Source organism: Narcine bancroftii, chromosome 13 (assembly GCF_036971445.1).
Source record: "Narcine bancroftii isolate sNarBan1 chromosome 13, sNarBan1.hap1, whole genome shotgun sequence".
Taxonomy (NCBI): domain Eukaryota; kingdom Metazoa; phylum Chordata; class Chondrichthyes; order Torpediniformes; family Narcinidae; genus Narcine; species Narcine bancroftii.
In genome coordinates this window covers 14,213,611-14,238,132 of record NC_091481.1, presented here as the reverse complement: position 1 = coordinate 14,238,132, position 24,522 = coordinate 14,213,611, and the positions used below count along the sequence as shown (strand labels likewise).

The following is a 24,522-nucleotide window of genomic DNA, read 5'->3' as shown; positions in this document are numbered from 1 at the left end:
CCTGTGATCAAGGGCATTGCAACAATCATTGCCAAGTTATATATAAAGTTACATGGGTGGGTGCATTTTATGTAGAAACATCATAAGTATACACAAGCCATTGCAAGTTTTATATAAGTATGTAGAATCTTTTCCTGAATTAGTCTGCCAATCCTTGATGACCTGAGTGAGTATAGATTTGATTCTGGGAAGCAAAGGATACCAGTGGTTGCTGTGGCCTGAGTTCCCTCCTTCTCCTGCAGTAGAACTGGTGATCTACCTGATCCGTATCCCATGCACTATTTGACCACTGAAATTGCACTTGTAGAAATTTTTTTTCTGATAATCTTCATATGCAGCACTATCTCCAATGGGAAGAGAAATGCATCTGAAACAGTGGCTTGAATTGTCTCAGAAAAATAAAAGGCTGTCTTAAAGACTGGCAAGGAATAGTAATGTCATCAACCAACCACTTCACTGGCAGCAGATTCAGGTATTTTCGTAGTGGGTCATATTTAAATTTAGACATGCAGCACAGAAACAGGCCCTTCCAGCCCATGAACCCATGCCCCCTGAATACATCAATTAGCCTATCATCTGCATGTGCTTTTGAAGGTTGGGAGAAAACTAGAGCACCTGAAGGAAGCCCACACAGACACAGGGAGAATGTACAAACTCTTTGCAGACAACAGATTTGAATGCTGGTGCTGCAATAACGCTGCGCTAACATTCTTCTCAATTCCTCTCACACTACTGAGACCATTTATCTGTCAACCTCCACGAGAAACATTTAACAGTTTTTCTTCATGCAATGATCCTGACTTGCTCCTAACCACTTATAGTGATGAGGAAAAGGTTCTTACCAACTGGAAAATGATCAAAATCCCAGAACTTCTGGATTCCAGTCTATTCTGTTGTGTTTCCTGAATCACTCCAATGTGGCTAAGAGTAGTTACCTTCGAAAACTCAGAGTTATGTGGAAGCAAGACGTTATCAAGAGGCCCTCATAATGAAGCTGGCTTTCAATGTTGGTAGAATGTATCCAGGTAATTCTTTTGTGAACAGTTAACTTTCTATTTAGGTGCCTCCTTGGCTGGGTAGTCTTCCTATGGAGATAGGTGTGTGGTTGCTCCGGAGGGTGGTTCTGTGGGGAGGGGTAGACTTTATTACTAGTCAGATGGAAAGCACTTGTCTGACCCTGTCCTCAGCATCCATTCTTGGTGAACAGACCCAATAACAGCAATTGCATTATGAAGTTCATGTCCATGTTTACCTTTTGGCTATCATCTTGACCAGTTAAATTATTTGAAAGCAACTTCAGGCCTGTTAGACACTTGGGAAGCATGTGCAGGTGATACTCCAGATACTGTTAGTTCCTTTCAAGAGCAGCCTTTCTGTTCCCAAATGTTCAAAACCCCTTAAATTGCCCAGTGATGCTACATTCACATGGAAGTTGGGTTGGTAGGATGTGAATATCGGGAGAGGAAGGAACCTGATGTCTCTGACACGTGTTTGTTACTACTCTGGCATCGCCTGCTCTTTGCTCAGTTTGATTGTGAGTGAGGGGCAAAACTGACAGAAAGTGGGAGGTGGGGGGGAGGTAGTTTAAACACAGACTCTGTATATTGCATAAATGTTGAATGATTATACTGTTTGTTTAAATTTTGTGAGTCTATGAAAATCAAAATAGTCTTTAAAAAAAAAAGTGGGGGTTTGGAATTGATGCAGGATAAATAAAAGTTGAACACAGCAATTTGTTTTGATTGATAATGGGGCTATGAGAAAAGTTGGAAATTGGGATAAAGGATGACAGAAAGAGAGACAATATGATGAGCATGGAACTGGTACAGGATAAGAGAATGGTGCAGAATGAGTTTGGGATGGATAATGGGCCAAGTGTGAGGCAGTGAGGTTAGATTTGATGAAGCATTTTGGACAAAGAGCAACACAATTGAATAAGGTTGACTGATACAAAATATTGGAGAAAGGTCAGGTCAAATGGATGGTTTGGGATTGATAGAGAACAGTACCGAGAATATGAAGCAATGGGATCAATTTTAGATTGATAAAGGGTGATGGAATGATGGTAGAAGGATTTGGTTGGATTTGCTCTTGAAAGCTGACATCGACATCTGGCTTCTTGAGCAGTATGTTTCAATGTCTGGATGTGTGATTTGTCACTGCCCTTTTTAAAAATTCTAATTACCACGGTACAGATACCCCACAGAAATAAGTAATGGAGGTGCTCAGTTTGTGTTGAAATAACTGTTTTGAAAGTTTATATAGTTCTAAATCAGTGGTTTTCAAACTTTTTCTTTCCTCTCACATACAACCCTAACTATTCCCTATGTCATGTGATTAGCAAGGGATTACTTAAGGTGGTATGTGAGTGGAAAGAAAATGTTTAAAAACCACTGTTCTAAATAAAGGCTGATATTTGGACCAATGCTGTAGATCAACAAATGCCTGCTTTAATATAAATGTCTTTAATGTAGTAAAACATCCCAAGGCACTTTCCTGGAGCTTGATCAAGCTGCATTTGATTACAAATTGCTTAAGAAAGAAATGTCCAAAGTGGTTGGTCAAATAAGGAATTTTAGTCTTTGCAGAAAAGGTGAGACAAGCAAATTCCAGAGATTGTGGTCTTGTAACTGCATGAATCATGACTAATGGAAAGAAAATTGGTGCTACACCTGATCATCATTGAAAGAAGGGTGAATGGATGATTGATAGTTATTCTTTGCCATCTGATCACTGACTCACCCAGCTGCCAATTATCTCGTAATTATAAATGTTGTATAACTATTCCTGCAGGTAATTTGATTGTTATTGTATTTTAAGTAAGCAATTATTTCCTTTGTAAAATGGGGGTAAAGCCAGTACTGCATTGAAGACCTGCTTTTGAGGGTCCTTCTTTCTCTTTATATTGCACACTTTTGTGAATATCACCTGACCCCTTTTACTCATTTATTAACATACTGTTGGTCACCTGCTCTGGGGGTAGATCAATCTAAAGGAAGATTGTTTTCACTTTCCTATGTTAACTGGGTACATAGCTTCAGACCCTTTGGACCAAGAATAAAGGATCCTTTAAGTTGCACATATTTTCCTTCATTGCTTTCTTAGGGCCATGCTTGCCATAAAGGTGGTTGATAGTAATCTGCTGTTATGTCGAATGTTGCTTTGCTTAGAAGGCAACATCACCATCTATCTACATTTCTTTGGGACCCTCCCAGCCAGAGATGAGGTCCCAAGGAATTGTGGGCTTTCATAAAAGAGATGGGATTCTTGAGAATCCAGGACTTCAGCCCCCCACTTCTGTCCAGAGATGTAGTTGTAGTAATGGTGACTCCTCTCTGAAATCCTGGGGAATACTGACTACAGAGAAGCTATCTCATTCCCTAGACATAGAACTTCTTAATAGTCCAGGTCTTTTAGAGATAGTAAAAGAGTCCCCAGTGATGGGATTCAGCAGAAAACTGGTTCTGAAGAATGGTTGAATCTTTTTAAGCCAAAGTTTTCTCCCAGTCAAGAGGTTAAGAATGATGCTGTTTTAAACATTCGAGAGTTGGGATGTAGGGAGATGGGAGTTTTGAACCTACTCCTGCTCAGCAGAAATGTTAAGGAGGATCCTGGGCACTCTTTCCCCCACTCCTTCAACAGATTATACAACAATCCATTGTCCTTTTGACATCCTAGAGTTGGGTCCAATGGAGCCAAGATTCCCTGGAGATGGGACCCAGCAGATCTAGGTTTCCTAGTGATAGAAGCAGAAGATCTAGCACTCCCAAGTGATGGGGACTATCGATCAGGATTCCTTGGAGATGGGACCCATCAGATCTAGGGTTTCCTAGGAGACGGGACTCATCAGATCTAGGGTTTCCTCAGAGATGGGACTCATCAGATCTAGGGTTTCCTAGGAGATGGGACTCATCAGATCTAGGGTTTCCTAGGAGACGGGATTCATCAGATCTAGGGTTTCCTCAGAGATGGGACTCATCAGATCTAGGGTTTCCTAGAAGATGGGACTCATCAGAACTAGGGTTTCCTAGGAGATGGGACTCATCAGATCTAGGGTTTCCTAGGAGATGGAACTCATCAGATCTAGGGTTTCCTCAGAGATGGGACCCATCAGATCTAGGGTTTCCTCAGAGATGGGACCCATCAGATCTAGGGTTTCCTCAGAGATGGGACCCGTCAGATCTAGGGTTTCCTCAGTGATGGGACCCATCAGATCTAGGGTTTCCTCAGTGATGGGACCCATCAGATCTAGGGGTTTCCATTGAAGAAACCAGGAGATCTAGGATTCCTCATTGATGGACCCCGAGCAAACCCAATATTTCTGAGATATGGATCCTAGCAGACCCAGGATTTCCCAGATATGGGACCCAGCAGGACATGATGCTCACCTCCTTTGGATTAGATTGCAATGGGATCCCTTTCTCTTTAACCTTGCTCCCTCAAAATACAATCCTTGACATGCTCGTTTCCCTTGTCTCTAACCCACAACCCTCCCCTGCCCACCACACACAAATAGGGCACCAGTGTCCCCAATTAGAAAGTCTACACACCCTGACCAAAGTTGGGGGACAAAGGTTCTGCCCCCTAAGCAATGCTCCACTGCCTGCTGTACTTTGTTATCAGAAACAATGGCTCTGTTCATATCTTGTTAGAACTGTATTGACTGGAATGTATTTTGCTTTTCAATGTTTTAATATTAAACATATTTGAAATTGAAAACTTGATTTTTTTTCTGTCATGAAGAGAACTGAGGATCCATTGGTCCCTAAAATGGAAGAAGCTGATGCTAATAATGTGTTTGCAATAATTGCAGGAGCTAACCATGCAGGTGATGGTGAGAAATCAGAACAGGTGAGAAACTGAAATCACCTTCTGCTCTGTAATAGTCCGTAGAGAACTATTTACTGCCTTGGACTTGGAAAAGTTAGTTGGGGCTGATAGGAAATGTGAGTCAGATACTGATCGGGCACCGGAGGGGCCAAGGAGATGACTCGACATCCCAGCATTGGTCTTTGAGGAATGTCACACACAGCTCACCCAACTAATTCAGAAGCTGATGCTTGTGGGGCATCTTTAAGGTATGAAGGAAAACAGATTTAATTACTTTAAAGTGAAAGGCTGTGCTGCTGGAGTGTTCGATAGTGGGTTGTTACATTTCTGAGTGATGATGTCTCGCTCCAGGCAGTGATGTCTTGTGCTAAATGCAGTTAATGAGGACATACATCCAGCTATTGCGAGGGGGCAGAAATAAATGAGTAAAAATTAACCTCTTATTTTAACACTGACCCTAAGATATTCGGAAATAGCAGATGAGCTCAGTGGATGTGAGGGCCCCCCCCCCCCCCTTGGACTCATTCAATTCAATGGAGTGGAAGACCGAATTTCAATATTTTTTCTAATAATACAGTAGAAATGGAATTGGGGCAAGAGTTTACAAGGAAAGAGAGTGAGATATTCTCCATCCGGGGCAGGATTCACCCATGAAATTCAAAGGGGCAGGATTCACCCATGAAATTCAAAGGGGCAGGATTCACCCATGAAATTCAAAGGGGCAGGATTCACCCATGAAATTCAAAGGGGCAGGATTCACCCATGAAATTCAAAGGGGCAGGATTCACCCATGAAATTCAAAGGGGCAGGATTCACCCATGAAATTCAAAGGGGCAGGATTCACCCATGAAATTCAAAGGGGCAGGATTCACCCATGAAATTCAAAGGGGCAGGATTCACCCATGAAATTCAAAGGGGCAGGAGTGATTCCCCACGCCCTCTCCTGAGGTTTCATCCACAAAGAAGGGATTTTAACCCATTGAATGGGAGAGACACGTGGAATTGGGGCAAAGGGGCAGGCCAACTCAAGATGAACCCATTGAATATTCTGAGGCTCCCCGACACTTCTGGAAAGTTAACCTATTGAACACTGGGGCTGGCGACTCCCCGCCCCATCCCTCGAATGAGGGAGGGGTGAGGTGAGCCATCGTCCCCGCCGATCTCAGAGGCGGGGAGGGAGACAGATTAACCCATTGCTGCCCTCGCGGTTCCAAACACGGGAGCGCTGCCCAATGAGCTTGCGGCTATGATTAGCCCCGGGCGGGGAGGGGCGGCGCGGGCCGGGACCAGTCGATTCGGCGGGGTGTTTATATGGACATGGCCCCGGGATTCCTGGCGATCCTGGGCTCTGACGTGAACTCGGAGCAGCCGTCACTTCTTCAAAAGTGCGGCCGGGCTGGGGGGAGCGCTACCACTCGGCGAGGAGAGCAGCCCACCGGCATCGGCGAGCGCGACCAAAAGTTTGGGCAAAGTTGGAGAGGCCCGCCCCGACCACCATGTCGCTGGATCACCAAGGACTGGCCGCCAACGGCCACGACGACTCCGAGATGCCGGCGACGGAGAAGGACCTGGCGGAGGACGCGCCCTGGAAGAAGATCCAGCAGAACACGTTCACCCGCTGGTGCAACGAGCACCTCAAGTGCGTGAACAAGCGGATCGGCGACCTGCAGAAGGACCTGAGCGACGGCCTGAGGCTGATCGCCCTCCTCGAGGTGCTGAGCCAGAAGAAGATGTACAGAAAGTACCACTCGCGGCCCAACTTCCGTCAGATGAAGTTGGAGAACGTGTCGGTCGCCTTGGAGTTCCTGGACCGAGAGCGGATTAAACTGGTCTCCATCGGTAGGAGCACATCCCCCGCCCACCTCGCTTAACGTCCCCGCGCTCGCCCCCGAACCAGGTGGTGCCCCGAGGGTCACTTCACCCTCTGGGGTGCAGGAAACCACTCCCCCCCCCCCCCCATCCCCCTCTCTCCCCTTTTGCACTCGGTGGGGCGCCGGAGTGAGCGGGGACTGGTATCCAAGGTGATGAACAGGCGCCCGCCGGTTCCTATGACCAGGGCAGTCGGTCAATTTAATTGGGACTTCAGGCAGGAGCAATTTGTGGGGAGGACGCGGTGGAAACGAGACAAACCGATTCTACGACATAGGAATTCGCCTATACCTTCATTTGGAACCATCTAGTTTCATCTGGCACTCCTTTAAACTCCAAGGAAGGATTTGGGCAACCAGCGTGTGTGGTGAAGGGACCACCAATTCGCCCCATTGCCATGAGCCATCGTTAGATCACAACTGATCCTGAGAGGCTCTTTGGTCACGGGTTCTACCCAAGAGAGGCCTTCATACCCTTCTCCATCTGGCCATTTTTCTCATGGCTGCTTGCCTGCACGAAGAGGTAAAAACACAATGGAGGAAAAACTCAGCAGGTCAAACATCAGCCAAGATGCATAACCAGAGTTTCAGACTGGACCCCTCTGAGGGTGTTATTTACAGTAGTGTGTCTTTGGGCTGTGGGAGGTCATTGGAGTGCCAAGAGGAAACCCATGTGTCACAAATGACACCTGAGGTTTGGATAGAACCCAGGTCTTTGGAGCTGTAAGGCTGTCGCGCCATCCTTCCCGAGAGACGCGAGGCTGTCGCGCCATCCTTCCCGAGAGACGCGAGGCTGTCGCGCCATCCTTCCCGAGAGACGCGAGGCTGTCGCGCCATCCTTCCCGAGAGACGCGAGGCTGTCGCGCCATCCTTCCCGAGAGACGCGAGGCTGTCGCGCCATCCTTCCCGAGAGACGCGAGGCTGTCGCGCCATCCTTCCCGAGAGACGCGAGGCTGTCGCGCCATCCTTCCCGAGAGACGCGAGGCTGTCGCGCCATCCTTCCCGAGAGACGCGAGGCTGTCGCGCCATCCTTCCCGAGAGACGCGAGGCTGTCGCGCCATCCTTCCCGAGAGACGCGAGGCTGTCGCGCCATCCTTCCCGAGAGACGCGAGGCTGTCGCGCCATCCTTCCCGAGAGACGCGAGGCTGTCGCGCCATCCTTCCCGAGAGACGCGAGGCTGTCGCGCCATCCTTCCCGAGAGACGCGAGGCTGTCGCGCCATCCTTCCCGAGAGACGCGAGGCTGTCGCGCCATCCTTCCCGAGAGACGCGAGGCTGTCGCGCCATCCTTCCCGAGAGACGCGAGGCTGTCGCGCCATCCTTCCCGAGAGACGCGAGGCTGTCGCGCCATCCTTCCCGAGAGACGCGAGGCTGTCGCGCCATCCTTCCCGAGAGACGCGAGGCTGTCGCGCCATCCTTCCCGAGAGACGCGAGGCTGTCGCGCCATCCTTCCCGAGAGACGCGAGGCTGTCGCGCCATCCTTCCCGAGAGACGCGAGGCTGTCGCGCCATCCTTCCCGAGAGACGCGAGGCTGTCGCGCCATCCTTCCCGAGAGACGCGAGGCTGTCGCGCCATCCTTCCCGAGAGACGCGAGGCTGTCGCGCCATCCTTCCCGAGAGACGCGAGGCTGTCGCGCCATCCTTCCCGAGAGACGCGAGGCTGTCGCGCCATCCTTCCCGAGAGACGCGAGGCTGTCGCGCCATCCTTCCCGAGAGACGCGAGGCTGTCGCGCCATCCTTCCCGAGAGACGCGAGGCTGTCGCGCCATCCTTCCCGAGAGACGCGAGGCTGTCGCGCCATCCTTCCCGAGAGACGCGAGGCTGTCGCGCCATCCTTCCCGAGAGACGCGAGGCTGTCGCGCCATCCTTCCCGAGAGACGCGAGGCTGTCGCGCCATCCTTCCCGAGAGACGCGAGGCTGTCGCGCCATCCTTCCCGAGAGACGCGAGGCTGTCGCGCCATCCTTCCCGAGAGACGCGAGGCTGTCGCGCCATCCTTCCCGAGAGACGCGAGGCTGTCGCGCCATCCTTCCCGAGAGACGCGAGGCTGTCGCGCCATCCTTCCCGAGAGACGCGAGTTTCTACCCGATGTCCTCATCACTGATGCCAATGATGGTCATTGATCGTATTGATGTTATGACAATTTCCTACATTACAACGAAGGTTCTGAGCTGTAGCCACTGTAAAGTGGTTAGAGTATTGCAAGATGTGGAAGAGCCAGTCTTGATAGAAATTTGGGGTCATAAAGGAAGATAATGACACAAGAGATTGCTTTATCTTCATAGGATCTTCAAGGCTGAGACTGTTCTGGACCTTGCTATCTTGTGATTCAGTTGTGGCATCTGAATTTTGGGGTCGTTAGTTCATATTTGAACATTGAGAACACAGTCCTGAGCTGACACCTCAGTTGAGTTCGACATGATCAGAGCTTCTTTCTTCCAAATGAACTACCTGCTCTCTCACATCAAAATTCCTGTAGAACTATTTCAGGTTCCTTTATTATCATATACAGGATGCTTTAAATTGGTTTACTTTTGTTTGCCTGTAAGAGCACACAAAGATATTTAAGATAAAAAGACTATCATCCCTTAATTAACAGTTTCAAAACATTTTTTTCATTGCTTTTAGAAGTGTGCTGTCATCATTCCTAAACTATTGTTGGATTTCCTTTGGTTTTGGGATAACGTGAGACTGTAAAAGATGCAACAGAAAAGCAGTCTTTCTTTGGCTATAGTTTGTCAAGGGATGCCTGCCTGCTCACATCCTTAATCATCTATATGAACGAGAGCTGAACTCTCAACTTCACATCCTCTTCATTATTATCTGTCTCTACCTCTGTATCATTCTCTGCCTCTACTCCTGCTTCTGAAACCTTTGGTAATATCAATTTTGCATTTAAATTCTTATGACCAGTCTTTCATCTGCTACTTTGGGGGGAAAAAAAAATCAGGTTGTCCTGGACTCTGCTCCCCATATTCAATTTGCAATCCCTCACTCTAGAATGTGCTCCCACTATTCACTGACCCATCTCTGTATCAAACCACCTCCACAGCTCTTTCTCCCAGAGATTCAAATTCCTCCACGTCTTGTCTCTTCTGCGTCGCCCAGTTTCACCACATTCCCTCCGTTCTGTCTTCAGCTGCTGACCTCAACTCTGACACTCCTTCTCTGTGCTTCCCTGCATTTCTCTTCAAAAGTCATCTCTTGGATCAAATTTGTTTTGTCACCTGTTGCTTGATATCAAATTTCTGCCTGTTTAATGATTCTGAGAAGTTTCTTGTACAGCCTTGTTGCGTGGAAGGTGCTTTTAAAATACAAAGTACCAGGACTGGTGGGGAAATATCTTCTGCTTTGCCATCATTGCAGCAACTGATGTGTCACCGGGGATTGAAGTTTGTGTAGAGCAATGATGGAGAGTCTCTGACATGAATGTTAATGTCTTGTGTTGATTGTGAATTGATTGTATGACCTTCTTGCAGTGTAATGAAGCAGTGCCTTGTAACAATCCACTTGATTTAGTCAGGCAGTATCTGTCAATAATCTCTTCTACATTACATAAGTGGAGATTTGGATGCTTTCATCTGTTAACCCACAGAGTGTGTGGTGTGGAAGAATGGACAAATCCTGCTGCCTTAGTTTGAGTGCAATCCATGTATTTATTTTGTGGAAAATTGTTTTGGATCAAGATTTTGCTCCCTAAGCTTTGAATACTGAGCAGAAAGACTCCCAACCTTCAGCATTTGTCTCCACTTATTTAATCTTGGTTATGAGTTATAAATTGCCCCAGGGCCCTTGTACTGAAGATGAAAATAGAGGTGCAGCTGTCAGCTATTTGGCCCTGTGAGGTTGTTCATTTGTTCAAAGGAAAATCAGTTGGTCTTGGTCTCAATCTTACAAATTGCACCATAGACCAAGGCTCTGGTATAATTTGTTCTTTTATTTTCTACTTTTTCTTTACTATTTCACTCATTCATCCACCCCCAGGACCATATCTAGTCATGAAGTCATCCCCATTGGTAGATTCCAGGCTCCAACTGCCTGATCACCTGCAGTTCTGTGGGTTGCCCTTCCAGAATATTCCCTGTGCATTTGCAAAGTCACGCCTGTCCTGAATTGCTCTCCCCTTCTCTGCTTTTCTCTCCCTCCTCCCCCCCCCCACAACCCCCCCACAACCTCAGGCTGAGTTCAGGAGCTATATACAGCTGCTCAGGCTGCTGGCAGGAATGTGTCAGTGATAACCTTGGAGTTTGACAGCTTGCAATGTCACTCAGCTCCTTTCTCAGCACTGCTCCTTTCTCAGCACTGCTCCTTCCAAGAGCCTGCTTGTTGGATTTGCATGACCCTGTCATCTTGCAGCAGCTTCAGAATGAAATGGGAAACTTTGGAGTAACAGACTCTCCTGCTGTTCTGTATGTGTGAAATGGGCAATGAGGAGCATCGATTAAGTTGTATAATGTCAAAAAATAGGGGAATGACTGACATAATAAAGCCCTGATAATATTCCCACTGCAGAATTGTACTCCATTGCCTGTCTCAGCCTGGATTTTGTGGCCCAGGTCTGATCTTGTAGAGGTTGAGAGTGTGGTGCAGGCCTCTCCCATCTCTGAGTGCTTCTTCTTGTGCCTGACTGTCTTTGGACCTACTTTTGATGTCGGTAACTCCCCTCCCTCTCTATCCTTCCTGCCCCCTCAATCTCAATTTCAACAGTTTGCCAAAGCTTCTTCCAACTCCTTTTAACTGAATTCATGCTGCAAAAAAAAAGTACCCTATTGCTTACCTTTTATTTTGTTGTCTGGGGTTTGCCTTTCTCCAAGAATTCATGTTGCTGTTCATAGTATTTCTGAAGGAGATTGTGATTTCTACGCTCCTCCTTAAAACTTGTGTTTGCGCTGATTTCTCTGTGTGTTTGCAACGCGTTGTTTCAATTTGTTGCTCAGAAAAATTGCAGAATATTCTGGTTTCTTTGAATTGGAACAGTGCAATAAGAAGAGAATGCTCAGGTCAGGTAGAATCTAGTGAAAGAAAAATGATGTCTCCAACTAAGAACCCTGCATTTTTTTTAGCAAAGGAGGACCAAAAAGTGTTTTTAAAAAGGAAGCTGGAATACAAGAGTCAGCTTGCAGGAATCACTACAAAAATGGCAGTAAAAGTCTTTATGAATATTTAAAATGATGTTGGTGAAGTCTAATACAGTCAGAATTGGGAGAAGTTGTAATTGTGAGCAAAGAATTGACAGAACAATTAAACATGAACTTTGAATTTTGTTTTGTAAAGGACATGGATAACCTCCCAGGCAGGCGAGGGAAACAAGTGCCTAATGAGAGGCAGAAACCTGAAGAAAACTTGCATGAATGTTAATTTATCTTGCATTAAAGTCTGACAGATTACAGGGCCCTGATAACCTAAACCCAAGAGTACTAAAGGGCACCTTGGAGATGGCCATCTTCCAAAATACTCTGGAGCAGCTCCTACATATTGGAGGCTGACAGCAGAACCCAACTTTTTTTTTCCTTAAAAGAGTAAATTGCAGACCAACTTTGACAGTGGGAGAAAATGCAATAACGGAATACTTGAAAAGCATTAACAAGATTGGACAAAGTCAAAATGCGTTAGGAAAGAGGAATTGTGCCTAATGAATCTATTGTCATATTTTGAGAATGTAACTTGCAGATTAGATAAGGAAGCTCCAGTGTGTTTGGTCTATTTAGTCTTTCGGTAGGTGCTTGATAAGGTTTCTGACGCACAAGGATTGTGTATACATTTAAAGCACATCAATTGAGGGCAATATTCTGGCAGAGTTTGAGAATTTAACAGATAGGAAATGGAGTAAGAATAACTTGTTTTCAGTGAGCAGGCAGGCAGTGACTAAATGGATTACCGCAGAATTGGTGTTTGGGCCATAGCTGCTCTTAATGTATTTCAATTTAGATGTGGGTGAAACACATATCTAGAGACTGTAGGGGGGAGAAATAAATGTTGCAGGAACTCAGCAGGTCTTGCAGTGTCCATAGGAAGTAAAGATATGTAACTGATGTTTCAGGCCTGAGACTTTGAAGAAGGGTCCAAGCCCAAAACATTGTTCTGCATCTTTACCTCCTATGGATGCTGTGAGACCTGCTGAGTTTGTCCACTATTTGTATTTTCACAACTTTAGATGTGGTAACCCATTGAGTGATAGAGTTGTAAAGAACAGAAACGGGGCTTTCAGCTAACTAAGTCCACGCCATCCAGGTTCTTTCCCCAAACTAATTCCACGTGCCTGTATTCAGCCCATATTTGTTTACATCTCTCCTATCCACGTACCTGCAATGTGATTTTTTTTTTTTTTGACGATTCGGATAAGCTAGAAAATGCTTGGTAGAGGCAGTTTAACATAGATAGATGTGAGATTATATCCTTTGTTTCTTGAACATAGAAATGGAGATCATTTCAGAATGGTGATTGGGGTAAGGGGAGGTTCAACAGCAGCTGAATGTCCTTGTACACCAGCTGTAGCTACATAGAGCCTTGGCACAACCACATCTGGAGTTTTGTTTGCAGCTTTGGACTGGAAAGGATATCTTGCCGTGCAGTGAGTTAATTTTGATACCTGGGATGGTAATGCTGACTTGTGAGGAAAGATGAAGTTAATGAGACAAATGTTCATCAGAGTTTTAAACTCTGATGTCCAAGAAACAGATCATCTGCTCCAGAGAGGACTGAAAATTGCTGACCCTGGGGGCGGAGATCAGGATCTGGGTCATATCATTCAAAATGTCACCCAGAGGGTGGTGAACCTGTGGTAATCTCTGCCAGTGAAGGGAGTGGAGATGTGATCATTAAATATAATCAGGGAGTAAGTAGATACATGTCTTAATGGCGAAGAGCTTGTGGAGGGAGGGAAGCTCAGGTTGATGATTAGCCATGATCAGAGGGCCATACATGTCATCCAAACTTCTGGCTTTGGTTTCATGATTGTATTTTTCATTCACTCTGAATAGTGAACACTTTTGCATTTACATTTATTTTTATCATATGCAACGAGAAGCAGAGAAAAACTTTATTTCAAAGATCAGCGCTCCCTGCTTCTGCTTATACCTGATGAAGGACTCGGTCCCAAAACGTTGGTTACCCTTTACTTCCTATGGATATTGCATATTGGATATTCTATGTTTCTATGACCTATGGACTTTCTCCATCACGTTGCATTGGACCCAAGCATCTGACGACTTGTTTAACTCTTCGCTTCTCATTTAAAACCAGCCTGTGACAGACTGCTGGCGAGAGCATAGGTGCTGAATGTAAGCTTTGAAATGAGATGGATGTGGTTCTTGCTTGTGACCATGTATTTGAAGGAATGTCATTAGTGATGTGTGCCAGGTTCACCCTAATACAAAGGCACCGGAGAAATGAGGGGAATGATCCTAGAAAGGAGAGAGAAGACAAATCAGGAAAGAGTGAACAGGCCTTGGCTCTCTTTATCTTGAAATTGGAAAGACTGAGTGAAGTGACAGGATTTTATTGTGGTCGGTGGACTAGATGTAGTGATGGTATCCCAGTGATGCACCACAGAAGCATGACCATTGGCCTTTTACGTTGATTCTTTTACAGCCCCTGGTCCCTCACCTTCCATATCTTGCCAATTTAAGTGTTTGTCTAGATACAGGCCGGAACTTTCCCATATCAGAGCTGCCTTGTCCACCATCTGTCAGTAATGAGCAATATTTCTAACTGTTGCTCTTGTGACCATATTGGTGGAAGGAGTGCTGTTCTGTTTTTTTTCTCCCCAAATAAAAGGAGAGGCTGACAAGAAAGCAGGAAATAGTAAGATGTGAAGTCAGTACAAAGAAAGGTGCTGATTGGTGGGTTGTCTTTTGTTTTCAAACTATTTATTTCTGTTCGATGTTAATCTAATAGGAGCAGGAAACCACTGACCTGTGGAATGCACATCCTGCGTCACATGGAAACTCCAGGACAATTCCTGTCATCTGGACAAACGTGGGTGCAGGAAGCGCTGTCAGCTGGAGGAGTCAGAGCCTGAGTGACAGTTGATGATGCTGCAGTGTGTGTGTGGGGTGGGGTGGGGGGTGGGGGGTGGGTTGATCAGTCCCCAGCCGGAGGGACTGGTTGAATACCAGGCTGTCCCAAACAAAAAAAAAAAGCAGGCTTATAGTCCTGGAGATCCCAGAGGGATGTGTTCTCTGATCAGTATTTGGCTCTGAATACTGATCGGAAGCCATTTTCTTTCTGGAGTGCTGACAGCCAATGTCACTGTACCATGAGTAACTCAACTGTACAGAAAGCCAGAAGAGCAACGGTCATGAGGATTCAATGGGACACTGCTTCTGTGTTTGCAGAAATGATTCCAGGATGGTACAGTCTGGTGCTAAGGCAAGGAACCCATTGAATGGCAGCAGAAGATTTTGCAGGGGGAGGCTGAACAGCCAAGGGATTTGAGTACCAATAACAAAGGATTAACTGGCCTGTAGGCAGATTTTTTGATCTAACAATGCTAGTGCTTCTGGTGCCAGATACTCTGCTTTCTGTTGCTTTGGGGAGGTTTTAAATAAGTCTATAGGGGATGAGAAGCTAGAAAAGCAGAGGTAAGATGTCATTTAGTAGAGAAAGAGAGAGAAGAGAAATGAGTACATGGATGTGAAGGGGTTGGAGAGGTGTGGGCAAAGGAGTGGGTAGGTGGAACTAGTGGAGTTAATGTAAATCAGTGCGGACGATAAGGGCTAATTATGGTCTGTTTCTGTTCTGTAAATTGCTATATGGTTATATGTTGATGGTCTGGTTAATTGGTAAGAAAAATGTTAAGCAGAATTTAATCCAGAAAGGTGAGGTAATGCATTTGGAGAGTGCAATGGTATGAGAATATTCACTTAGCAGGAGAATGTTGAGAAGCATATTCATAGATCCTCAAAAGGCAGTGGTTTACAAGCCACAAGGGCCTTTTCTAAGTTGAAATTGAATCAAAGAGCAGGGAGATGAAGTCAAAACTGTATGCAACACTAACTGGACCGCAATCTGAATATTGGAATAATCAGTTCTGGTTTACCCCATTTGCAGGAACCTGCTTCCACTGCAGAGGAGTTTGAAGAACTTGCCAAGACTGGAAAATCTTTACTTTGAGGAAAGATTGCATGTTCCTCGGGTTGTTTTCTTTGGAGCAGAGGAAGCTGAAGGGAAACTAATTGTGGTCGATTAAATAGAATGAACAGGAAGAGCATATTTCTCACAATAGAGAGGTTGAAAATTAGAGGCATAGATTTATATGAATTGGTATAAAGTTATCAACCTGATGTGGAAGGTTAGATCGTCATCGTACAGTATGAAAATTGGTTCTGTAGCCATGCCAGCTAATAGGCACCAATCTGGGTAAGGATGGGTAAATCTTCCATGACTGGCAGGGATACAATGCTGTAAACCCTTCTGGTAATGACTTTTAGGTTAATGGCTATGTGTGGTGTACCTGTTTATTCAGCCCGATGAGCTCAATGTCTGCAGTGTGGAAACTTTTTTGTTTTGATAATGAGTAACATAACTATTTTGGCCATTGAAGTCAGGCGAATAAGTGAAAGGGAAACGTGCTAATCAAATTTTGGGGTTAATTTGAGGTTTTGTGGGCAGAGGAGTGGTTCGCATATGCTTTTCAAAAGGCACTTGACAATAACCTCTGTTGAACAGAATTGAAGAGAGAGGAACAGCCTGAATGTAAAATTAGTTGGGGGACATAATAGCCGCTTTCAGGTGGCCAGAATACCCCAACGTAAAGCTGCCTAAAATACCCAAAATGTGGCTGTTGGGAGGCCACCTGAAAACAGAGAACTCTGACCTGAGGAGTACTTACTCAACCCTCCTCGGGTAGGTGTATTCTCCGCTTCCCTAGGCATCTGAAAGCGGGCAGGACTACCGCCACAGCGGACAGGAGCCGGTGTTTGCTCTGTGGCACCTCTCCCCACAGCAGACCTTTCAGATGCCAGATCAGTGCCTTCAGCGCTGCCACCTGAATGTCGCTTCACACATACCCGCAGCCGGCTCCGGAGCCGCATTCTCCCAGCTATTCCACCTGAAAGCAGCTTGCATGGAGTGATAAATTATTTTTTTTCCAAGATTAGAGCTGTACAGAATGGTAATCACTGGGTTAATACAAGAGGCACTTTATTAATGAGCTTGACATCTATAGTTGATTATTTTAAAGTCTGTAGATGAAGCATTGAGGATACCAATAGAAATGGATAGACTGGAGCAAATAGTTCTTTATGCATTAAAATGTGAAGTGATGCTTTTTATGTGAAAGAACAAAAATGCATTTATGAGCTTAATTATATAATTTGGTGTTACAGGAATACTAATTGAATGCATGTGTAATTCTTTGTAAATAATAAAGGAGGAAGACAGGAAATTGTTTTTGTACTATGTGGAATGCAATATAGTATGAGTTTTTGTATTTAAAGTTTATAAAGCATATATGGCCTTTGGAATAGTGGCTTGGGTGCCAAGAACAACATTATCTCCAGGATGACAGGGTCACAGGGAGAAGTGTAGGAGTTTTATTAGTGTCCAGTGGTGAGGGAATTGTCTTGTTTGAAGAGATGGCAAAAACTGCATATTGTTTTGTATTGGAGCAGACTATTAAGGTGATTTAATGGAAGGTTTCTACTGGGAGAAAATTTAGTAATTAGAGGGCATTGATCTAATACGGTAATTGACACATGAAAGGCAGTGGAAAGTGCCTGAAATGCACCTTCCTGAAAGGATAAGGAAACAGATGCAAGTTTGCAACAGTTGCAAGTTTCAGATGAGAAATGGATATTTTTTTTAAAAAATGAAAGGAGAGGAAGAAAAATAATGGTGGGGAGGAGCAGGATTGTGGAATTGGGTAGCTCTTTTAAAGAACAGGCACAACCTGGACTGCTTTTCCTTCCTCTAACTTCTGTGAAGAGTTAGTTTTGAACGTTACACTTGTTCAGGATAAAGATCACAGACTCTGTGTTACTGTACAGAGCCGTTCTTGGTTGGGGTAAGCCCACTATGTATGGAGTTGTGGTTTATTTGAGGCAAAGATTATTCCATTCAACTCTGCAGGAGGGCTGTCACAGTTTATTCAGGGTAACAGTGATTTGGTGTAACAGTGCAGGGTCTGTTCAATCAGGCTAAGGGTTGCCCATTGTCTATGTTCAAATAATTCTTGCTCTAAATAAAGAATGGAGTTGCTATTAATTTGGGGCATGGGGTTGCTGTTGTTTGGAAAGGTAACTCTTTTGTATGTTTGTATCCTTTCATGGTAAAGTATGAATGAATCTTCAGTCAAGCCAGATGAGCTTGTGTCAGCTTGCGCCTGAGCAAATAGTTTGGACTTTACATCACCTTCTATCTGCGCAGAATGTGTACAGCAGACTGGTACACTCGTTGCGTCTCACTCACTCTTGTTTTTGGTATTCCGTGCTTGCCATCCATGTCTTATGATCTTGGAGTGTGAGAGGGGGATGAGAGGGGAATGCAGGGAGTTGGAGGGCCATGTGGCTGATCCGATCTGGACAAATTGGTGGATGTTGCTGATTTTCGTGAAGTTTATTGACTGGAATTTCTGACCGCATCGCTCTTTTCTGTGTCAGAAGCAAGGGCCACTGGGAGCTTTGCCAAGATGGGTCTGGTGTTGGAGGAAATCCTTCTGTATTTTGGCTTGAGAGGGGGAGGGAAACATGAGGCTCTGAAATCCTTAGGATCTGCTGCCTGGCTGCACTGGAACATTACTGGCTGTGGCCCCAGATGAGTGAGAGTGATCTCTGCAACAGCTGGGAAGTTGTGGCTCACAGGGAGAGAATTACTCATGGTGGGGGGTGGTTCCAGCACTTGTTTTGATCAAGCTTTGGATGATCGCTGACCAAAGTTCCTTCTTGATTTTATTCAATGTTGTAATTTTCCTGTGAATAGTGCCTGATTATTGCTTGAGAAAGAGAGGCAGCAGGTGGACTGTTCTGGCATTCAATAAGATTGAGGTGGATCTTTTCCCTGAGTTGCTCTTTTGCACTAACCCAAAATGCCTGAATTACCTAAGTTTAAATAAAATCTGCGTTGAATGTATTGAGATCTGCATAGTCCTCTTGTGTGTTCCTGGGTGACCACGTCTTTCGTTTCTCTTGATTGGCTGATGCTCATTGTTTGACTAGCCATCGACTTCAGACACTCCAGCTTGGGGTAAAGTTGCCATCGAACCACACAAGTTTTTGCACGCTTCGAAAGGATCACATATTAACTTTCAGTAATTCATTACAAAGACACTGAAGTGTCCCTTTCTCAGCATTTTAAAAAAAAAACCTTGTCTCTTTGATATCCCCTGAAGCCTCTGTGTGTCCTTCTCAATGACCATACTGTCACTGGGCTTTCTGTCATTATTAAACTTGTATATATTCCCTTCATGCAAATCATTGATGTGGATTATGAACTGATCACGTCCCAGTTATCATATCTACATCAATCTACAGTTATCTGAACCAAACAACTCATTTTCTATTGTGTTTTCTGACCATTCACCAACCCTCTATATATCCCCAGCATATTACACAGTCTAGATATACACCATCTCTTCTAATAATTGCATCATCAAATTACACCAAGATTTAATCAAATAAGACTTGCCTTTCATAAATCGTGGTGACTCTGCCCAATCCATTTCTTTTGTGTCCTACCATTTGGTGATGGATTCCACCACTTTCCATGCTGCTGCCATTGGTGAGGGTTGGGGGATTGTTTGGAGACGTGCACACTATTAGTTAGTGATTGAACAAAACATCCCCTCCCATCTCATCAAATACTCCCAATGAAGGTACTCCAAGGGTTTGGTGAGCTAGAGGTACAGGTTCAGGGAAGAGATTTAAATTGGTTCACAGTGACCATCTCTGCAAGCCTTTCTGAAAATGTTCCTTGAAGTTTCTCTTTCCCCCCCCCCCCCCCCCGTGTCAACTCTTTCACATCTTCCCTTCTGTCTCTCCTTGCCACATTTTTGCCTTGTACTGCAAAAAATTATAATGACATTGGCTTAATGGTTTACTGTTGGTTCTAACCCAAGCATTATTTTTTATTTTAAAATTGCAGACAGTAAGGCCATTGTGGATGGGAACCTGAAGCTCATCTTGGGCCTGATTTGGACTCTCATCCTCCATTATTCCATCTCTATGCCCATGTGGGAGGATGAGGATGAAGAAGACATCAAAAAGCAAACTCCCAAGCAGAGATTGTTGGGATGGATCCAGAACAAGATCCCACAGCTGCCTATCACCAACTTTCACCGGGACTGGCAGGATGGCAAAGCACTGGGAGCATTGGTGGACAACTGTGCACCAGGTAGGAGGCAGCTTTCAATTAATAGTTCTAGTGAATTACTGGAAAGTTTGAGTGGAGAAGGTGGCGGCCAAACTTGATGTGACCGTGAAGTTGATTAAATTGGGCTCATTGAATTATCAGATATGTAGCTGCATGGGAGAGGAGAGATTAAAGGCGAATGCTGGAATTGGGGGTGGTGGGTAGAATGGGTCAGTGTAGTTCACTGCCAAGAGTTTTGAAAGTTCTTTGTGTTTGGATGGTGACCTAGTACATACATTGCTGAGAGCTAACGTACAACAAGCAAGTAGGAAGCCAGTCTTTATTGCATGAGCGTCTGTGTATTAAGGTAATGATGTCTTGTTCCAATTGTACAGTGACCTGACCTGACTCGGTTTGGAAAACAGTATCCCAGTCAAATTTCTAAGGATGGACATCTTTGTCGTGGAGTCAGTGCAGTGATTGATTGCCTGAGAGTGTCCTGGGATGATGGGTTTGTCAGATGGAGAGGAAATTAAGCAGACTGAGCCTCTGCTCTTAAGTTTGGAAGAAAAGGTGTAGTAAACTCAATGAAACACCAATTCATACTGCATTTGATAGTGATGTTTTCCCCCAGGTTGGGTATCTAGGATCAGTGGGGGGGGGTCACAGCCATTTGCAGAAAATGAGATTTCTTCACTTTATTAATTAATTGTTGAAATTGCCAACCCAGGATGTCTCTGCAGCTCCATGGCTGAGTAGATTCAAGAAAGGTCATTAGATTTCTCGACATTAAAGGAACTGACAGATGGAAGTTAGTGTTGGAAAGTAGCATTGAGGTTGGAAAGTCAAATGTCTTACTAAATGGCAGATCAGACACAAGGGGTCAAATGGGCCTCTCTAGCTTCTATTTCTTGTGCCTTTGAAAGACCCACTTTATGCCCAGCAGCGACTCATGGACTTGCTTGTTATGTTTTCCCTGCTGCATTTTTCTTGAGTGAATCAGTTGGGGAATGTGACCCTTGCAGGCTATACGAAAGTAGCAGTGAGGGATAGGACGAAACCGGTCTACGTGCACCAACAGCTTATGAAGTGTGGATGGATTTGAAAATGCTGAATTGGTCGTTTAATAGAGCTAAGTACAATTAAAGATAAACTGAACCAGATGGGAGTTAGGCTGGCACAGACCCAGTTTCTGTAGCGCTATGAGCCTTGAACAGGAGCAGTGATGTTAATCGATTGTGCACTCTGTCAATGGTGTGATTTGCTAATCAGTGAATGTACAAGGGATCAACTTCAACGCGAACTGTAACTTCTTGGTTCCTGATCCAAATTTGTGCATTAGGTGTTTTTTCACGTGTCTAATCAATTATAGATCTACCCAGAGCTAAACTGGGTAGTTACTGGGTGCAAGGGCTCTCTCGGCTGTCGGAGGCAGGGATTTGGTGCCATGTTGCTCATTCTTTGAAAGGAGTTTGTTCTGCCCACAGGTCTATGCCCTGACTGGCAGGATTGGGACCCAAATCAACCTGTGGGTAATGCCCGGGAGGCCATGCAACAGGCTGACGATTGGCTGGGGGTTCCTCAGGTGAGTGTCTGCATTCTCCTCTTGACATCCGTACAGATACAACTGTTTTGTGGAACAATTTCATTGGAATCTCTTTTGCTCGCACAATACAAGCTTCCTTATTGCACTAGCTCTTTGAATCCAGACCATCCTCATACTCTCTTATCCTTGTGAGTTTCTCTTGTTTAACCCCTTACCAGCTCTCATTCCAAATCTTTGTTGCCCTCTCTGCAGGTAATTGCCCCTGAGGAGATTGTGGATCCCAATGTAGATGAACACTCAGTGATGACCTATCTCTCCCAGTTCCCAAAGGCAAAGCTCAAGCCTGGTGCACCCCTCAGGACAAAACTCAATCCCAAAAAAGCCCGAGCTTATGGGCCAGGTAAGGATGTGCTCTTCTGTGATGCTCCCAACCTTGTCCACTAACTTTCTCAACATGGGGAATGTGCTCCCCAGTATTCCCCTCCTGTAGCCATCTGGGACATCCTTTTAAACCTGCAATAAGTGATTGATTGCAGTAAAAACACACTGGAATGCTGGAGGCACTCAGCTGGTCTTGCAGTGTCTGTAGGAGATGTATTGCTGACATTTTGATCCTTGGCCTTTCTTCAAGGAGTAAGCAAAAAAGAGGAAATCTCAGAATAGAGACCGTGCTGCCTGAGGGAGGAGTCCAGCCCAACAAAAGGTGATAATTGGATATGATGAGGGGAGAGGTGAGAATTTGTCTGTGCCAAAGAAAATGGAAGAGAGACAGAGCTGGGGTGTTGTGCTCTTTAAGCTTGGAAGACTAGTCTGGGTATTTCTTTTGATTTGGGATAATGCAGCTTGACCTGGCCAGGAATCTGTTGTGAGGGACGGTGGTATTGTTTGACCCAGTAGGAATATTGTGATTTTTAAAAAAAATTATTTTTTAATGCCCTGTGTTTGAATGCAGGGATCGAGCCACAGGGAAACGTAGTCCTAAAGCCGGCAGAGTTCACAGTGGAGACTATCAATGCTGGTCTCGGAGAAGTCTTGGTCTTTGTGGAGGATCCTGAAGGCCACACTGAAGAGGTAACTAGTAGGAATTAGCCATACTTTTTTCTAGAGGGTGGAGCTTGACTGTATCGGGATAGGATTAAAATGAATCTATTTTGTTTGTGGAGTGGCAGTGACCAGTCGCTGTTTTTGTTTTCTTTGGACAGGCACGAGTGACTGCAAACAATGACAAGAACCGCACATACTCAGTTTCCTACGTGCCCAAAGTTGCTGGACTTCACAAGGTAACTTTTTGATCATTCAAGATGGTTTAATCTGTCCAGAATGAGCTCTGTGTCCATCTTCATCTGTCTCACGATTATGCCCTGCCCTTATGTACTGGGTGTCAATCACTCCATTCATGCACAGACTTGCATGATGCAGCTCATTGCCATTGGTTCGTGAGGAAATGGTTCAGCCTTCTGCAATGGTGAGGTACTCATTGACTCCGCTCCCTTACTTTCCATCCCCAATTAAAACCAATAAATCTGGACCTCTGAACCCAAACCTTGGAGCGGGGAGGGAGTGTTTCTATATGTCCCCTGCCATTGTGTGAGGAAGTGGCTCCTGATGGTCCTTTTGAAAAAGCTCAGTCTGGTTTTGGTGCCTTGGTCCCACAAAATCTGAGCAAGTAGTTTCTAAACACATTAAAATTCCTGGTATCTGGCACTTTTGGGGATTGTTAGATGGCGGTTAAGTGTATTTTCCGGTTGCCTGAGACTTGCATTTACAATGCCTAACTAATATACTTGCATTACGATTAAATAATTTAAAAGAAAAAGTCACTAGACTGTACTTAGACTGAACAAATTTCACTTGCAGGAATATATAAACCTTGAAGCATTTCACTTCTTTTTCAATCATATTCTTTGAAAACATTTAACCGTTGCTGCATCTGCAGGTTCCTCCTCACTTTCTCCTCCCCCCCCCCCCCCCACCACCACGGAGCTGCCCGAAAGATGAACAATAACATTATAGATAATTAACCCCACCTCCTCCAAAAGTCTCTGACTGGGGCAACTCTTAGTAAGCAGGGATAAAGAGATACTTTAAGAGAGTCATGCCAATGGCGAGCAGCATCAACAAGCTCTTGATATTGGGTGATGGCATTTTATTCAAACAGCTGCTATGAGCAAAGCACGACCAAGGCGCTCCGCTGGTTGAATATTTTCTCCCATCTTCACCAAAGGTTTATGTGTTACTTCAGAGAACATTTACTTTTACAATTTTAAACTTGCATACTTTTTTTCCTATTATTTTTCAATTTTTAAAATTTATTTTCCTTTTTTTATTATGGTTGCTTGAGGCTTGAATTCTGAATACAAGAGGTTTCAATGCACCTCATTTGTTTCTTGAATTGTTTTCAAACTCCAATCACCTCTTGATCATCTCAGCTGACTGCAGCCACTCCCCAAGTCAGATTGCATGCCTTGATTTTTGTACATCTCAGAAGTGAGAACAACTTAGAATTTTAGGAGGAAATTTTCAGTTAGTTTTGTTCAGCAGGCGATCTTGCATTAAAATTCCCTTCTTTATGCATGTTTCCAGGTCACCGTTTTATTTGCTGGGCAGCAAATTGACAAAAGCCCTTTCAAGGTGCAGGTTGGCATGGCTCTGGGTGATGCCAACAAGGTGATTGCTCAAGGACCTGGTCTGGAGCTGAACGGGAATGTGGCCAATAAGCCAACATACTTTGACATTTACACTGCAGGTGAGGAGCCAAGTGAAATCAGGGTTCAAAACGAGGGCCCGAAGCCGGGTTTACACAGGTTGAGGGAAAGCTGGGAGTTGGACTTGGGCACAACAATCCACGAGGTGCTGGTCAGATCTGTGTCAGGACAGCATGACAGCAGTTAGTAATGCCAGGTACAGGTTGATGCAATACAATTTCCTGCAGCAACTGTACCTCATACCACAAAAACTACGTAAATCTAAATCAGAAATCTCGGAAATGTGCTTTAA

At 44.9% G+C, this 24,522-nt stretch overlaps 1 protein-coding gene across 7 annotated transcripts in view; it reads left to right on the top strand.

Moving 5' to 3' along the window:
* The first annotated feature begins 6,104 nt into the window (after positions 1-6,104).
* The window catches only part of flncb (filamin C, gamma b (actin binding protein 280)), a 65,353-nt gene continuing 46,935 nt past the window's right edge, over positions 6,105-24,522 (top strand). For 4 of the 7 annotated variants that reach the window (XM_069908417.1, XM_069908416.1, XM_069908414.1 and 1 more), the window contains exons 1-7: positions 6,106-6,669; positions 19,773-20,021; positions 21,467-21,564; positions 21,778-21,925; positions 22,478-22,596; positions 22,728-22,805; positions 24,109-24,271. In XM_069908417.1, the coding sequence (XP_069764518.1) occupies positions 6,327-6,669; positions 19,773-20,021; positions 21,467-21,564; positions 21,778-21,925; positions 22,478-22,596; positions 22,728-22,805; positions 24,109-24,271 (1,198 nt within the window). In that variant the 5' untranslated portion in view covers positions 6,106-6,326. Of the gene's footprint in view, positions 6,670-19,772; positions 20,022-21,466; positions 21,565-21,777; positions 21,926-22,477; positions 22,597-22,727; positions 22,806-24,108; positions 24,272-24,522 lie in introns of all 7 variants that reach the window. The other 3 variants (XM_069908415.1, XM_069908411.1, XM_069908410.1) reach the window with 1 other exon arrangement.